Source organism: Haliaeetus leucocephalus, unplaced genomic scaffold (assembly GCF_000737465.1).
Source record: "Haliaeetus leucocephalus isolate CR32 unplaced genomic scaffold, Haliaeetus_leucocephalus-4.0 Scaffold195, whole genome shotgun sequence".
Lineage (NCBI taxonomy): Eukaryota > Metazoa > Chordata > Aves > Accipitriformes > Accipitridae > Haliaeetus > Haliaeetus leucocephalus.
Window position 1 is genome coordinate 13,485,303 of NW_010972631.1, and position 17,820 is coordinate 13,503,122.

Sequence of the window (17,820 nt, forward strand, 5' to 3'; positions counted from 1 at the left end):
TGGAACTAGATGATCTTTAAGGTCGCTTCCAACCCAAACCATTCTATGATTTATCTCCTCTTACAGAACAGTATCACATTTAAGTTAAAAGAAGAATAAGAATTCATGAAAAACAAATTTACAAACCTTAAGCTTTTTTGCACAGCAGAAAAATGTAAGTCACTTCATATCATAAGGATCAATTATCAGAAGGAATGAAAAGTAGTACACTTAGCAGCAACATACCACTCAATTTGGAAACCTGGAGGAAGTGGTTCTTTCCTGACATATGCTGCAAGCATTCATCTCTTTTGGTGAAAAGGAGGAAGCAGTTTGGGCATGCAAAACACTGAATATGCTGTGGAGGGAGATCTTTTTTATGTCCGTCATTTTCATTTAGCTGGAAGAGAAAATTATTTAGTTAGGAAAAATATTAAGTCAAGAAACCGGTCCCAGTTCTCTTCATGTCCTTCCTTCTGTTCCTGTCTCCCTTCTGTGGTAATATTTTCACTTTTAGGTTTTCAGCTACTACATGTATGTTTATCTACAGCCTACCCCTACGCACTTCATCTCATGAGACACAAGGGACTGGCCAAACTGCCATTATCAAACTCAGCTACTCATCCTTATCACACTTTTCCATTCCCTTCTTGCACCACTGGGAACAACCACCTTCCTCAGGAACTCTGGGCTCCATCAACTTTTAGCTAGTCCCTTTATCCAGGCTCTCAGGAAAAGCTCCTTCTGTCACTAGAGCAGCTGGTTTTCCTCATGTTGGTTCTTACCTATCTTGCTAACCTCCAACTTCTCAAAATGCTGCTCCTCAGAGTAGCCTGACAGGCCCGTGACTTTTATCAAAGTCAACTCCTTCCATCCCACTTTGCGTTCTACACCAACTTCAGATCTCTGCCTTCAGGGCAAAAATCCTTTAATTTTGATTCTGACATTTTTGCTTACTCCTTTCTTATGTCACTCAAAGAATCTTCATGATATGCTTATGCGTTCTTCCATAGTTTTGTTTAGGATTATCTCCCATCCTTCCACACCAAAATAATCCGATCTTCTTGCCTGCTACAAGAGCCACTCCCTTTCCCCAAACTTGTCTGTAACTCCTGCTCATGCCCCTGGATACACCACAGGCACACAACTTGAAAGCAATGGAAAAAGAGCAGGGACAAACTGATGCAATCTTTCAAGCTTGTCACATGTGACTATGCAACAGGAGTTACTGCTACTAGCTAAAAGTAGTCCAATTTTCAGAGTATCTAAAACTTCCCCTGAATTTAACACAGCTTCTGGAGACTAGGTGGGTACATAACAATATTTGGTTTTCAACGCTAAACTTTGAAAATGTTATCCATTATCCAATTCAACACCAGACTGCTTAAATAAAACCACACACCTAGAAGATAACACTTGAGCATCTGTCATCGAACTGAGGTGTTACAGTGGTAAATTATGAACAGAAGGGAAAGAGAGAGCATTATCAAAAAAGTTAAAAGAGTGGAGGTAAGGAGGAACAAAAACAAAAAAAGCAAATACTATTAGCTTATATTAAAATCAAAACTCACATGCTAGATTATCATTTTCCCTTCTGTAAGTTAACTAGTGAGTAGCAGCAAATATATCGGAGAGACTGGAAACAGCAACAGTTGCATCTGAATCACCCACGTTTCTTTTCTCATTCTGTTGCCTCTTTTTCCCCCCATCTCCTTTCTGCTGCTTCTCTTTACCGTCACTTTTTTCACCCTGACTTTTTGCATTTATCTTTAAGTTTCGGAGATGCAAAAAAACTACTACCTTTCCACAGCACCAATAGAGGGACAAGAGGTTCAATACAGAACTACGGTTCTCTTGAAAGTGTGCTGGAAAGTACAACCTCATGGGCAGATCTAATGGCAGTACTGTCAGCATATACCAGGTGTTTGAAACACAGCAAAATAAGAAAAGCTATCTTGAAGACTAAAAGAAGGCCGGGAAAAGAGGATTAAAAGGAAAAAAAACCCAAACAACAGTGCATAATTATACATCCTGAAATCCCTCTGCTGTGTTCAGTCATGTGAGTTACTTATCCTTATGATCTTGCCTTAGATAGAAGATGATCACTGTACTGCTGAGACGTTGAAAAACTTTTGCAGCATATCACACAGGCAACAGCGTTATTTGGGGGTCCATGTAATGTGACTGTTGGGTCACAAGGAGAATGATCAAACCTGGAGAGGGAAAAAATAATTAACAAACTAGTTCCCTCTAAATAGTCAAAATGGGAAATTTTTTTTTAATTTTTAATGGGAAAAATTCTGTCATTTGAAGCTGTTGGACAAAAACCTATCCAATCAACCTAAACCATAAAATTCCTTACTTCCCCTATCATTAACCACATCAGCTGAAGTATCCTGTACAGAGGTGATGGTCCTTGCAGCCTCCCTGTTATAATGACCACTTCGCCGAGAAATCATACTGGTTTTAAGAGCAAGAGAACTAACAAAGCCTCGATTTCCTACAGAGGGATTTTTAAAATGTATTTATTTTTACGTCCCCACACTACTTCTAGCTCGGATGGAATTAATTTTCTTCATAGCAGCTTGTACAGTGCTGTGTTTTGGATTGTTACGGATGCACAACTAACCATAACAATTTACGAACAACAGTGTTGACAGCACAGGGATGTTTTAGCTATTGCTGAGCAGTGCTCGCACAGCGTCAAGGTTACCTCTGTTTTTCAGACTGCCCCACCAGCAAGTAGGCTCGGGCATAGGCAAGAGGCTGGGAGGGGACACAGCTGGGACAGCTGACCCCAACTGACCAAAGGGATATTCCATAGCGTATGATGCTGAGCTCAGCAATAAAAGCTGCATGAAGGAGGAGGAAGGGAGGATGTTTGGAGTGATGGCATTTGTCTTCCCAAGTAACCGTTATGTGTGATAAAGCCCTGGCCACCAATGGGAATTCCTTATTTTGCTTTGCTTGCGTGCATAGCTTTACTTGTTAAACTGTTTTTACCTCAGCCCAGAGTTTTCTCACTTTTACCCTTCCCATTCTCTTCCTCATCCCACCGGGGTGAGTGAGTGAGCAGCTGTGAGGGGCTGAGCTGCATACTGGGGTTAACCCACAACACTCCCCTCAGCTTCTCTCCTTACCACCTTCCCCATGACACATTCACTAGTTAAAAGGCAGTATATATGCTGGAACTGACTCCAGACACAGTGAGTGTTGACTAGCAACGATCAGCTATAAACAGATGTCTGGCCTATAGCTCTTGCTCCTCTTCCCCTTCATTAGGGGCATTTTTTAAATTTTGCCATCAAGTTGTATACGTTAGCCTTTTGCTCTTTTTCAGGTTTGGATGAAGAAATAACAGAAATGGAGAACAGAAATCTTGTTTCTCAAAAAAACCAGATATTAAAAAATGCTCAACAAGAGCAAGAAATCAATTATAAAATCTGTAACATATCAATCTGCTCTCCAAAGGGAATTTTGTCACTACAGGCAGTTTAAAGCAGACTTGACGCTGATGTCCGAAGTTCGAGCATATTCTTTCACTATTATTTCTTGCACTGAGCTCTTGCACTATGTCCTTACCTTTGAAGGTGACCTAGGAGGAGATGTCCATTATCAAACTCCCTGTTGCAATGCATCACAGGACAAGATATGGGACTGCTGTTGACTTGTGTCTGACCTGCCCTCTTATAAATACCCCTTTTTCCACTGTTAATGGTGCCTGGTTTGAGACCTGTGTTGTAAAACAAAGCACTTAACCAGAATCTGAATTATAGAGGCTTAATAAAACAAAACAACACACAAGCCCTAAAGCATTTAAAAATCAAATTATATTGGTTGTTAAAAGCAAGCTAACAATGCACTGTAACTCAATCCTACTAGAGTAAGTCTGCTCCTTCAGTTAAGAATCTGTCTCTTCAATCCCCAGTAGGATTACTTTTCAAACACTTTAACACTCTTCCTCCAGGCAGTATTTTAAAATGATTGAACTTTCTGAAGTTATACTTACTTATGTAGACATTTTCCTGAGCAACAGTTCAACAGTAATATTTTTCCTTCTAGCATCTTTGCTTATAAAAGTAGTTAACATTGCCTTAGTGGGTTTTAGACTTTGTATATTAAGTTTTCTAAGCAGCAAAACATTAGAAGAATAGCTTTTATGGAAATGAGTGTATAAGAACTTTGAAATGCCACACTCTAGCAAAGTTAATATTGTAAGATTTGGTTACGCATAAGAGGCACCTGCAAGCTCAATGTCAGTATTGCTCAATGCAATTACCATGTGTTCTATTCTGCAATGCAGGACTTAGAAAATGCATCACTGAAACTTAGTTTCCTATTCTTACCTGGCATTTTTAACCACTGGTCCACACATAACCTTGCAGCTTCTGTGTCACTGTGTTCCCGAATAAATTCCAGCTCTTGCAACCCATGAGCATATTGGGAATCAACTTTCTCCTGAAGGGGAAAACATATCAGGCAAGGTGGCGATAAAATTTAAACAAAAAATAATTAAAGATTAAGTATGTATACCAAAACTTACATGCAGGTCTCCAAAAACCTAAGGAAAAAACCCCCACAAAAACCTAGGGGGTGGGGAGGAATCTTACAACTTGACTAGCTTCTATATAATGCAATAAAGATAGAATGTAACAGCAATTAAAAAAAAAATTTAAAAAATAGTACTAATTTTTGTGCCCTAAACAAAAGCTACAGCTTAGGTCAATTAATTTACTTTTACTGCACCTACTGAAGTTTCTGAAGCATGTAGATAACCAAGATGATTTTTGAGATTGTAAGATTATAAAAAGAAACAAATAATAATGAAACTAAAAAAAAAAGGCAACACAAAATGGTTATTGAAACCAAAGAGTCAATTTCTTCCACTGTTGGGGCAGAGGGGGAAGGCAGGCAGTTTCACTTTGAAGAGTAATGTTAATTCTGCAGATTGCATTACCTGATGAGGAGTGAGGAGCCACCCAGCAGGAAAATATTCATCATTAACAAAAGGATTTTTTAACCTTCATTCTCAGACTACTTTAAATGCTACACAGCTATCTCTGACTCCACTTTACAGTTTAAAAACTATGTGGAGACATTAACAGATTGCCAAATTCTAAGCAGAGAAGACAGGAGAGGGATGTAGGCCTCTGTACTTCACGGCTACCTTGGACTATATCTAGCAGCCTTTTACTCTGTTGTATTATAGTTGCATAGTCTATTGTAGACTGTAACAAGCTGTAACTATAGCACAATTATGTGACTTTAAAAGCCATTAAGAGTATTCAGAAAATTAGACTGGAGAGTCAGCATGTTCCACAAATACTGGATTTGCATTTGTCTCTGTTGAATTTCATTAGGTTCTTCTAAGCCCACTCCTTCAGGCTGTCCAGGTCCTGCTGGTAGCAGCCCTACCCTTAAGCCTACTGACTGTACCTCCCAGTTTGTAACAAAAATTTAAAATTCCATGCCTTTCAAATGGCTGCACAATACAATTAATAGCATTCAACTTCAAAATTATGCCTTGTACATAGACAATTTTATCCCATTATAAAATACTATTTGATACAGACATTTAACGTGGCAAACAGCTTCCCAAAAAATCTCAGACAAAAGCAGGTAGATAACTAGGCTTGCTGCATGATAGTTTGTGATAACTGTTATTTTTCAATTATTTAACCAGAATAATTGATGCTAAGGTCCTTCTGCTATATATACAAACAAGAGAACAAGTTTTTGTCATTGGCTTGCAGGAAGTTAGGTTCCACCACCCCCTCCCACCCCCCCCTCCCCACCTTAGGAACTGCAATAAGACTAGCAAATTGATTAGTTAAAAGCCATATTGTGTTTCAAATGATGCCGCAGAAGCAAAAATCGCTAGTTGCTAGTTCCAGGTCTAGCTCACCAATCTTTTTATTTACCTAGTAGTGAAAACAAACACACTTGTGACTACAAGGCCTGTATTATGCAATTCTACTGAACCAAAATATGTCCAATACCTTAAAGGCTTTGTTTTTCTCTTCTTTTTGTTGTTTCTCTACTTCAACATGGCGTGCCAGACGATCCAAGGTTGATGCAACTCGTTCCTTCTGATAGTCAATGTGATCTTTACGCTTAGTATTGCTCTACAATTGGAAAGTTAAACTTTTATTTGGTAATTGTTAAGTAACAGGCACTAATACAGTGAAAAGTGATGCCCAAGCATCAGGACATAATTCAGTACAGATACTCCAATCCTAAGTTCCATGATCTACCTTGCTAGTTTTCTCTTCCTATTTACCAGCATCTGTAACTTCTGTTAATAAACAAACAAACAAAACAACCTCCACCTCCCTACATATTCAAGGCAATTCAACGTCAACATTAGCCTTGCCAAAGCACTGGAAGGAACATGGATGATTGTGCTGGGTGCCCTAGAAGTCTCCAACAAATTAAAAATTATGTAAATTCTTCTAAGTAGGTAAACAAAATTCCTGAAAATTTCAAAGCCAACATGCAGCCCATCTGAAAAACTGAGAACTGGTATCATTCTTGCTCAAAGACAACATTGCCCAATATCTTCAGAAAGGCAGATCATTAGCTTTTTCTAGCATAAGGGATAGGGTATACACTGTAGTTTGCTCCTGTTACACGATCAGCTCTAGCAATCATCATGGTGGAATGAGCCTGTGCATATACAGAAGACCCACCTTTCCTTAAGAACCAGGTTTATTATACACATCCTCTACTGCAACACTGGAAAACAGAAGTCAAGAGATGGCCGCTGCTACCAAAAACAACTCTAGTAGAGTCAATCTCAGTCACTGTCCCTCTCAAAGGCTCCGCAGAGTAGGCCCAATAAGCTTGGGGGATACATGAATTGACCAGCCTGCTTCTGACATACATTCTTAGGAGGGCTTATGAAGAATGAGGTTGAGTTAAGACCAGGTTGTCATCAGAATAAGGTCCTCCAACCTATAAACTGCTCCTAAAAAGTTATTTTAGAAGGAAAAGGCCTAGGAGTAGGCCAGATACATCTGCAGGCTAGACTGGACACACTGAATTCTGAGGTCACTTGTAAAGTGACATTTTTCTTCGACATACTTGCTAAAACCACTGAAAGCCAAATAAAAGTTCCAAATCCATTTCAAGAAGGAAAAAAATGGCTCTGGAAAAAATGAAGTTCCACTCAGCACTAGGTAAAAATCAAAAGACTTTAATGTTGGTTTATTTATTTATTACTTGTTAAAAATATCTCTAACAAAGTTTTTTTGTTAAGAGTAACTGATGGGAAAAAAATACAGCAGACTATTTTCTTCAACCGAGAAGTCCCAAAATACATTATAACATACTCACACGAATATAAGAACTGCTGTTAGGTTCTTCATCCTCACTGCTGACAAGATCAATGCATTCAAGTACAGGCCTTAAAGGTCCTTCCTGAAAAAAAAAAAGTGTTAAACACACACACACAAGCATTAAATTGTCCTCCTCAGAGATAAAATGTTGCATCCATTACAGCACATTGTCAGCATTGGCAATATCTGAAGGAGTATTTTACCAAGGTTTCAAGAGGGCACAGTAATGAAATCCATGCATGGCAACTTTCCCACTTAACAGACTAATCCACAAAATTGGTAAAACATGCAAATAAATAAGTATTCACAAATTATTAAAATATCAACTTAACATATAGGTATCAACTAGAAAAAAAATCAAATTAACAGTCTTAGCTTGCTTAATAACCTTATATTCTTCATCTTCTCAATCAACTTAGATCTACACTTTTAAAGATACTCAACTTGCGCCATTAATTCAGTGGTAATAGGGTAGCAGACTGTTACCAAGAAAGGAACAGTCTTAGATTTCACTAAGCAACCCTAAATGTTTTTTCGTTGTTTTTCAGGGTTTGTTTTCATTTTGGTTGTTTTTAAAAGACACAAATTAAATTCTAACTCCAAAAGCATGTTAGGTTGACCCTGGCTATGTGCCAGGTACACACCAATCCGCTCTATCACTCCCCTCCTCAGCAGGACCAGGGTGGGAAAGAAAATAAGATGGAAGAAAACCTTGTAGGTCAAGATAAAGGCAGTTTAATAAAGCAAAAGCAAAGGCCACATGCGGAAGCAAAGAAAAATCAAAAGATTTATTCTCTACTTCCCATCAGCAGGTGATGTCCAGCCACTTCCCAGGAAGTAGGGCTTCAGTACACATAATGGTTGCTCCAGAACAGAAAGGTCATTAATAACAAATGTTCCCCCTCCTTTCTCTTAGCTTTTACTGCTGAGCAGACATCATATGGTATGGAATATCCCTTTGGTCAGTTTGGGTCAGCTGTCCTGGCTACATCCCCTCCAAAGATCTTGGCCACAACAAGACTGCTGGTGAGGGGGAAAATGTTGGAGAGACAACCTTGATGCTGTGTGAGCACTGCTCAGCAGTAGCCAGAACACCGGTGTGCTAACGCCACCCTTCTAGCTACCAATACAAAGCACAGCACTATGAGGGCTGCTGTGGGGAAAATTAACTTCATCTCAGCCAGACCCAATACAAAAAGAAATTAAACTCCTTAGGCATGTCAAACATTAAGAAAGTAGGAAACAGTTTCCTACACATTTAAGCGCTGAAGGCTACTCCTTTCTGAGCAGGTACTCCATAAGCAGGTTACAAGTGCCTTCTCTGTATTGGAATCACAATGAGGGGGAAGTAATTTTATTTTAAAAGAAAATACATTTCACCCATTCACACCACATACTCAAAAGCACAAAGACACACATCCAAACGTCTGTCCAGCATTCAGTTGCAAAGATGTGCATCCAGGAAGCCTGGTCAGGACTCCATGCAGCGATATGGAGGACAAAGGACCCTGGCTATCAACAAGTACTTCAGTTTTATCTGTTCTTCCTAGCTTGGCAGCCATGTGCTCCTTTTGCATATTTCTGATCTTTTGTCTCTTTCCATACTGCCCCTCCTGTGTGAGTCACTAAAGGTTACTGATTGTTTTTGTCTCCACCTCAGGATGTCTTAAGGCTCTAGCCCTGTTCTTTGTTTTCTGCAATCATCTTAATGGTTTAAGCCTTGGCTTTAATTTGTGTGAATGCTGTCCCTTGCTTTCCTGATATGTGTCTTCAGAAAATTCTTGTAGATGGTCTGTGACTTCAATGACCTGCTAGTCCAGGTAGTATCAACACCAGTTGATTTACACACCTTCCTATGCCTCCTTTTTTTCATTCCATCTGGTGCTTCCACACGTGCATGTCTGTGTGTGTGTGTGCGTGTGTGTGCGCATTCCCATTCACTCTCCATTCATACAAATTTTCACATTTCTGCTACAGGCTTCTGGTAGATAGCAGAATGTTGGCACAAACATGAAAAAGCAAATGGAGAAGAAAAATTAAAATCAGCAACCCAAACTAAGCACATAGGTCATAAGTTTTTTAAAGAAGATGTACAAAACATCTGGAGCTTCATCCACACTCACTGCGACAAGAGCCTTCAGTTTTTAAAGGCAAAAAAAGAAGCACTACATCCACATAATCTGATGTCATGCAAAAAATCCCCATATCATGCTACCACATTATCACATGCCAACTAAATAATCAGTATAATGAACATGAAACAGGATGAGTAAGTCTACACCAAACAAAAATATTCCTAGTGACCCTATCTTACATCCATGGTCCAATGTGTACCCACCCATCTTCAGCTAGGGGCAAAGTTAACTAAAGTCTCCACATACCATAAAAAGATTCCCATCCAAATTCTGAAAGTTATTATTTAACCTCAAACCAAAACCAAAGATAGTTTAAAAGTTTTTTGGTAGTGACAGGGGTGGTGGCTGGTTTTTTTTAAAGTCTGTATATGCAATGCCATCTATATCATATGACCAACTTTTTGATTAAAACTGCAGTATTAGCCATTTGTCTGGTAATATCGCTGGCTGACACCACAGAGCTGTTATATACTCCAAAGGTATTCTTTATTTGTTAGAAAGTTAAGTTTTCCAGGCAGAAGAAGGATTTACGATAGTCAGCAGACTTGACTTCTTGAAGAGGTGCAGTACTGTTATCCACCACTTCTGCCATATAATTGGCAGTGTCCTCAAGATCTTGACAACCAACACACTAGGGCAGGTTAGGAAGATTTATTGCCTAATGAGAAGTAGCAGAGAGAACAAGAGCATGCAATTCCTTCTGCTGTCCTTACTGCATCTCATTCTTTACATTCTTCCACCTTTCAAGGCTGTAAAGCTGTTCAGCTGGCCAGGCATAAACGGTCCTCATTGTCTCACTGGGGAGGAAGTGGGCTGAGATCTTGGACAGATGACAAAAACTTGTATAAATCCAGCTGCATGCCTCAAATTACCCCAAAAGTGTGCTTAACATTTTTTTGTGCTTAACTTTATTAAAAAAATAAAGAGAATGTGGTTTTACAAATAAAATCTAAAAAAAACCCCAAAACAATCCTTGACAGATTTGCTTTTGTAGAAACTGACCACCTCTATAAACTTATAAGAAATTAAATCTTTATTGAACAACAGGTGTTAGCAAGTAACAGTTCAAAGACACACTCAGACCACCTCACTGCCCAATCAGTTCAATAATGTGTTTTGAAATGTTCACTTGATCCTAACAGCTGTAGCTTCTTCAAATGCAGAGATTTTCCTTATTTCTGTTTACTTACTCCCTGGGTTCAGCAACTAATTAAAAGTTAGGAAATTGATGGCTGAAAAGCGGAGTAACTTGCTTTCAAGCCTAGGAAGTTCTAGTGACCAGAACAGTAAATTCAATGTAACACAAGTAATATTACAATTGTTTAAATGTTGTTTGCATTCATGAAACATTCTTTTTTTCCTTCCAAATTCTGTGCCCCCTACTACATGATTTTTGTGTACTACTTTTTGAAAACAAATGTACTATATATAATTCTTTAAAATGACTCCTCAAAGACACAGACCCTTATTTTCCACAAAAATAAAATGGGGGAAAAAAAAGAAAAGCCAAACCACCACACCATCTGCCTATAAACACTCCTGAATAATAACGCAAGTCTCAAACATAGCATTTATTTAGGCTAGTTTGTGTTTCATTCATTGGTAGTTTAACCTTTAGATGAAGATTAAGAACAAATACTGAAGTTAAGAGTGTAAGAACTACAATCCTGGGTCTGATCAAGAACTCATCTGTGCTACAAAAGATTATTTTGAGAAAGTATAAGAACTGGGGAAAACAGTATAAACCTACCCCAAGTATATCTACTCAGGAACCGCTTAAGTCAGTATGTGAGAAACCGTGACTGAAAGTAAATATCACAACACTGGTTTAGAGCCGTCCCAGCGGAGTGCCATTACACAGAAAATACTCCAAATACTACTTCTGAAGAAACAGTCACTTCAGTGTGGGCTCATCCTGGCAGCAGTGCTCCTCTCTGCCAAAAGGTGTTCATACCAAAATGAAAGTGGAAGTTCAAAGCCTCTTTATTCAGTGGCCCATACCAAAATGAAAGTGGAAGTTCAAAGCCTCTTTATTCAGTGGCCCAGGACAGACATCATCCTCATGGAGGGAGACTGAGTCTAGGACTAGTCTCCCCTTTAAATGTTCACAGAGACCTTCTGAGAATTTCATGCAAGCCATAGCTTCAGATGGATTTCCTATATTTTTAATCTTGATTGGAGAAGTGGTGCCAGATGAAACATATAATTTTTCCGGCAAGAGAGAGCAGGTATTACAAGCAAACATTCCCAATTAGTACTCCAGCACCACACGGAGGGAAAGTTCTCACCAGTGGGAATTTAGCTTTTGCTCTGTTGGCTCACCTCTGCAGAAGGGTGAGCCCCAAATTGAAAGTTAAGAGAAGTTTAATTACTTCATTTTTTCTAACTGGTTAAACTAAACAGTAACATAATGCAAAGATAGTGCCAACCCCAAGGATTCCATAATTGTAGGAGAGTTAAGAAGCTGAGTATCAATTAGGTTCATCCAACTCTTTGGATGTCCCCACAAGATGACCACCACCAGCTAAAAAGTATCTTGGCACACAAGAGCCTGAGATTACAGAAGAACCAACATGGACAAGCACTCAACAAACAGCTGATTGTGGCCTCTCTAGCTGACTATACTGGCATACTTGGCATCATCAATGCCAAGCCACCAATGCTCAGTACTAGGATATGCTCAGTCTTCACATCCTTATAAGATCCTTCACATTCAAAAAAACCCAAACAAAAAAAACCCCATGCTCTACTTCTCAATTACTTCCCTAAACAACCTTCAAAAGCCACTCTTCTCACCAACTAACAGCCATGACACTAAGCAATAAACCAATGGCTAAATCGCAGCTATTTTGGTTACTGGAAGAATTTCTAGGTTTTAACTGATAGAAAATTAGCTTTTGAATCTCTAGATAGCTGTGGTTTCTCTGCTGTTATTCATAGCTTTGGTTGAAAGCATTAGCATTGAACCAACAAAACTGGCATTTCACTATGCTATGCAAAATACTAAATGTAACAGTTAATATAATCAAATCTGTTTAATCGGTGGCTGGTAAAGTTGGAGCCTGTCGTGGTTTAACCCCAGCCAGCAACTAAGCACCATGCAGCTGCTCACTCACTCCCCCTTACCCAGTGGGATGGGGGACAGAATCGGGAAAAGCAGTAAAACTCATGGGTTGAGATAAGAACCGTTTAATAGAACAGAAAAGAAACTAATAATGATAATGATAACACTAATAAAATGACAACAGCAATAATAAAAGGATTGGAATGTACAAATGATGCGCAGTGCAATTGCTCACCACCTGCCAATCGACACCCAGTTAGTCCCCGAGCCATGATCCCCTGCCCCCACTCCCCCCAGTTTATATACTAGATGTGACATCCCATGGTATGGAATACCCTGTTGGCCAGTTTGGGTCAGGTGCCCTGGCTGTGTCCTGTGCCAACTTCTTGTGCCACTCCAGCTTTCTTCCTGGCTGGGCTTGAGAAGCTGAAAAATCCTTGACTTGAGACTAAACACTACTTAGCAACAACTGAAAACTGATATCAGTGTTATCAACATTCTTTCCATACTGAACTCAGAACGTAGCACCATACTAGCTACTAGGAAGACAATTAACTCTATCCCAGCCGAAAGCAGGGCAGAGCCTCATATTAATCTCCAAGGACAGTTTCTTCTCAAGGAGTTCTGTGAAACTCATTTTTACTGCCTCCAAAAGTTTTCTCACAAAGTCCTAAACTGTGGTCTCACTTTCTTTCCCTCCCTCATTTCAATCAATCTTTGGGTAACTAGGCCTAGCTAACAGACACCTAGTCTACTGATGTATCATGTAAGGTTTTTTGTTTGTTTGTTCAGTTTTTAAGCTTTACGTGCATTCAGACCAAATACCCATTTACTTAAAAAGCACAAGTAAATTTTTACATAGACACACACTAGCATACAGAAAGTATGACACTAGCTTTCAATATATGTGACCACAGACTTAATATATCTTTGACAAAATAATTATGTGAGCATAATTGTGTATACATATGTAAACACACTAATTATCATAGAACAAGCTTACATTAAAATAAATTTAAAAAACAACACAAGATACACTATTTGTGCTCTAAACCTTTGTCCCAGCAGACTTCCAGCTTTAAGACTGCTGAGTAACTGACCAACATTGTGAACCAACATGCACTTAGAAAGTTTTGATTTCTGTAACCTACCAAATACAAAAATCCAAGTTCTTGGCTGACCTGGGTTGGGAGCAAAAATAAAAGTCCTGCTTCAGAGATGCCTCATAACACCTCTACAGTTTTATTGTGTTCCTGCTGTGATGCAACTGAAAGCCAGAGATACAAATACTTGAGTCTATATCTAATATTTAACACCCCAGGGGGAAAGAAAACAAAACATTAAATGGTAACTATCATGTTTCAGCAAATCACTTGATTTTGGTATATCCCAGAGCCAAGTGTTCTTCAGATATAATTTTTATTGGAAAATAACAATTACAAGCAAACCCAAAAACTTTGAGTTCCTACAGAGGTCTTAAGGAACAGGTAAAGAACTGCAATTGGTTTTTAATGAATCATTTTTTCTAATATCATCAGTTCCCAAAATAGGCTGGAAGTCCTCTTCAGGTTTGAAATAAAAACAAACACTCATTTACAAGAAAGTAAGTGGCTGCTCCAACTCTTTCAGGACAGAAAGAAGCTGTATCTTTTGTTATGAAGTGCTCCCAAAACATTGTAAAAAGGAAAAGCTGCAAAGTATATGAAGTATGTTTGGTTTTCCTGGATTTCAAATTGAATCAATTTAGAGCTCACTATTGAATAAGTCAGGGCCTATGGAAGTATGTTTTCCTTTGAATTCAGATATTTGAAATAAAAATCACCAATAGTGGAAAAAAACTTGACATAAATGTAATATTGCATCAGAAAATTAAAGTAATTTTTAAATACATATATCTTCAATTTTCCAGTTGAGTTTTATTTTGGATACATAATCCTTATGCATACTTAACAAATGTTTACAGAAAATAAACACAAAATACCCTCCTTAACAGTGTTTACCATTATAACACAACAGAGGAGTCAGGAGGTATTTAAACACTTTATAAAACTATATATTATTTTGAGGTCCCACACAGAGTAACAACGGTAAGAAAAGTCCTTGCAGGAAAGCCACCAACTTTATCAGGGATAACTTATATTTTTTAAAAGAGCAGCATAATGATGAGCCTCATCTTTAAAGAAATTAGTCAGAAAATAAAAAAAATGAGTGGATCAATACCACTAAAAAAAAAAACCAAATCCGCAAAAAACAATTCAGGACTCCAGTGCTTTCAGTGCAGGCTGTAGCAACTTGAATAATCTGCCTACTTATAGACCCCATTAAACCTGTGAATCTCTTCACTCTTGCCTTATCTTTCCCAAGGAAACAGAATGGGAGCCAGGAATAATGGCTTGCATTGTAGATTAAATTGTATTTTTCTGCTGGTGTGCAAAACTTAGGACTTTAATGATTTTAAGTGGACAAAATATGTAATGCAGAATTAAAAGGTGGGAATTTATGGAATAACAGTTCTAAGTTTCCTGAATGAGGGTGAATCTGTGACTTTAAAAAGCTCAAAAACTCTGGCAGCAGCAGAGATTGCTTTCGGTCCATCAAATAAGGACTCTTTGTCATAGTCCTACGGTAAGAATTCAAACACCCTAAAATGAGCGACTGAAATAGAAAAAAAACCAACAAAACCACCCCAAAACAAATAAAAAACCGCACACCAAAAAACCACCCAACTTGCAGGAAAAGAAAAAGAAAAAACCCAAAACAAAACACAAACCCACAGAGATCACATGGCCTACAACTATTTGTTTTCCATCAAAATGAGCACAGGTCGAGATATCCAAGTGTCTTCTCTAATTCAATTTATACAGTACCACCTGGGTGCACTGGGTCCTCAGGCCATGCAGTAAAATAGTACTCAGATGATCCAAGTAGCATGCATACAAAACATTTATGAAGCTTATACGCTTCTAGTCATACACATTATTATATGGAAACAATGATCTAAAGCTAGCCAAATAGTTTAGAAATCCTTTTGCAAAGTCCAAGTTCACCCTCACTCAGAGGAGCAAATGGGAGATCCTAGGACGCATTGCTGACATTAGGTGATGGGCAGGGTCACACACCTTTCCCCTTGTATTCATCAATGACAACAGTAAGCTCCTCACTCCAAAATACCAATTCTGCACAAACAAGCCTAAGCGCAGTCATCTTCCTATCTATAGCAGCCTCTCTCAGAAGCCATCATCACTGGGATCACAAAGGCTCCATATTATCCACAAGTGAAACCAAGCTAAAAAAAGGTAGCAGAAGCATTGATTTTAATAAGTCTCTTATCTTTCAATTACTGCTCCTGGTGCTCCAGCAGCCCTTCAATCATTACACATTCAAAGTTATCCTAACCATCACTGGGATCACAAAGGCTCCATGTTATCCACAAGTGAAACCAAGCTAAAAAATGGTAGCAGAAGCATTGATTTTAGTAAGTCTCTTTTCTTTCAATTACTGCTCCTGGTGCTCCAGCAGCCCTTCAATCATTACACATTCAAAGCTATACTACCTTCCTCATTCTTTGCCTAATGCTTCAAGAAAACGAAGCTTACACAATCATGCTACACATGAACGCTTATGTGTGTATATAATGAATTTTGAACTCAGTAGTCAATTTTGACCAAATCAACTAAAAGACTAAGAAGTGTCAGAGATAATCAACTACTTACAATTTCTGAAAAAATATACATGTCCCCCATACTTGACCACCTAAATACGCCTGTAGAAAAAGTCTGTACATTGAACTTAGGCTTTAATCAAACACCATACAAAATAGAGAAAAAATCTAGTTATTGTTCAGCATTAAAAATAAGACAAATGCATAGGAAACCATCCATTATTAGTCCTGGCATCAATTAACCACTTGATCTTATTTGCATGACTTGTTCCTTAGGAAAAATCATCTTTCTGTTCTTGCATGTATCCCTGCCATCCAGCACCACTTCACTGATGACTGATTGAGGCCAGAACACAGGCCAGCATGAAAAACATTCTGCTTTTCTTGGATATGCAATAGATCTAAGTTTCCGAAAGTTACATTCACATAAGCCACGACAGCATTAGACTACGTGTTGTACTGTAGCTATTACACAGTGCTTCACAATTTGAGAGGACTGTTTAAGGACTCTAACCCATTATTTCTGTCCTCTTCTTCTAAACAAAGTATAGTGGTTTTGACATGGTTTTGCAGAGTGAGGAGTGCTTTATTCCATTAACTTCAGTACCACTATTCATGAAGCAAAATGCTATACAATATGATTACCAGAAAAGTAATCTACAGTGACCGCTCATATACCTCCTTGATCACTGTAATCCCCCACTCACCTGCTGGGATACTTAAGTCTATATTCTCTCTATAGCACCAATGGACATCTTATACCCTTCCAAAGAAAGGGCACATAAACCTTTAAGATAAATTTGTTATCTGCCATAAAGAGTCACAAATTAAATTATCTTTAAATCCAAAAGTAATGCTTTCCATCAAAATATAATCAAGATCATCAACACAGTACTCAAAGACCCCCTCCTATTTTATTGAGCTACCAAAAGCACATTTACTACAAGCAACAGTGTGTTTCCAGTATGAGATCTACTTACTCCAATGAACTCAATCTCATCTTCGCTTTCAGAAGCTGGTGATTTACTCTTGCGAATGTTGACAGAGCTATGAGACTCCATTATCTAAAGAGAAACAAACCAAAACATACTTCATCATTTTATTTTGTAAGTTTTCCTTAACTATATAGGATTTTCTGGTTTATGCCTACTTTGGCTTTACAGCCTACCTGCACTCAACAAGCCTCTCCATGTCATTCACTGACAGTTATCAGTAATACCACAAAAAGCGGTAACAATTTTGACTCGAGTCACGCTACTGTATTTTTCCAAATATGCAAAACGTGGCCTAATCTACAAAGCATCCCAGCACCTATTTTCGTCCAGCAACCACAGCTATAGCAAACCGCCAAAGTTCATTAACGTGCTCAAGTCTGAAAACCCCAGCAAGAGACAGACCGGAGCTCTAGCCTAACGGCGCGGCACCACCGCCAGAACACAGAGGACGGTTTAGTGACAGACGCGGGGCGAGTTCAGGCCTAATTAGCAGCTACGGGTGCTTTTGGCCGCTTTAGGACCACCCCAGAGCCAGCAGGCTGAGCTTCTGGCTTCAAAACCAGCGCCGCCCTGCCCAGCGGAAGATCGCCGTGAGCGGCGCGGAACCGCCGCCCGCCCGGGCGCGGCCCCGACGGCGCGGTCCCGGCGG

General features: G+C 38.9%; 1 protein-coding gene across 3 annotated transcripts in view; it reads right to left on the minus strand.

Moving 5' to 3' along the window:
• The window catches only part of ZNF451 (zinc finger protein 451), a 43,751-nt gene that overhangs the window by 25,738 nt on the left and 193 nt on the right, over positions 1-17,820 (minus strand). For 2 of the 3 annotated variants that reach the window (XM_010565807.1, XM_010565809.1), the window contains exons 2-8: positions 17,157-17,240; positions 7,315-7,398; positions 5,979-6,104; positions 4,326-4,437; positions 3,562-3,712; positions 2,066-2,192; positions 226-379 (exon numbers count right to left, since the gene is read on the minus strand). In XM_010565807.1, the coding sequence (XP_010564109.1) occupies positions 226-379; positions 2,066-2,192; positions 3,562-3,712; positions 4,326-4,437; positions 5,979-6,104; positions 7,315-7,398; positions 17,157-17,237 (835 nt within the window). In that variant the 5' untranslated portion in view covers positions 17,238-17,240. The remainder of the gene's footprint in view (positions 1-225; positions 380-2,065; positions 2,193-3,561; positions 3,713-4,325; positions 4,438-5,978; positions 6,105-7,314; positions 7,399-17,156; positions 17,241-17,820) is intronic. The other variant, XM_010565808.1, reaches the window with a different exon arrangement.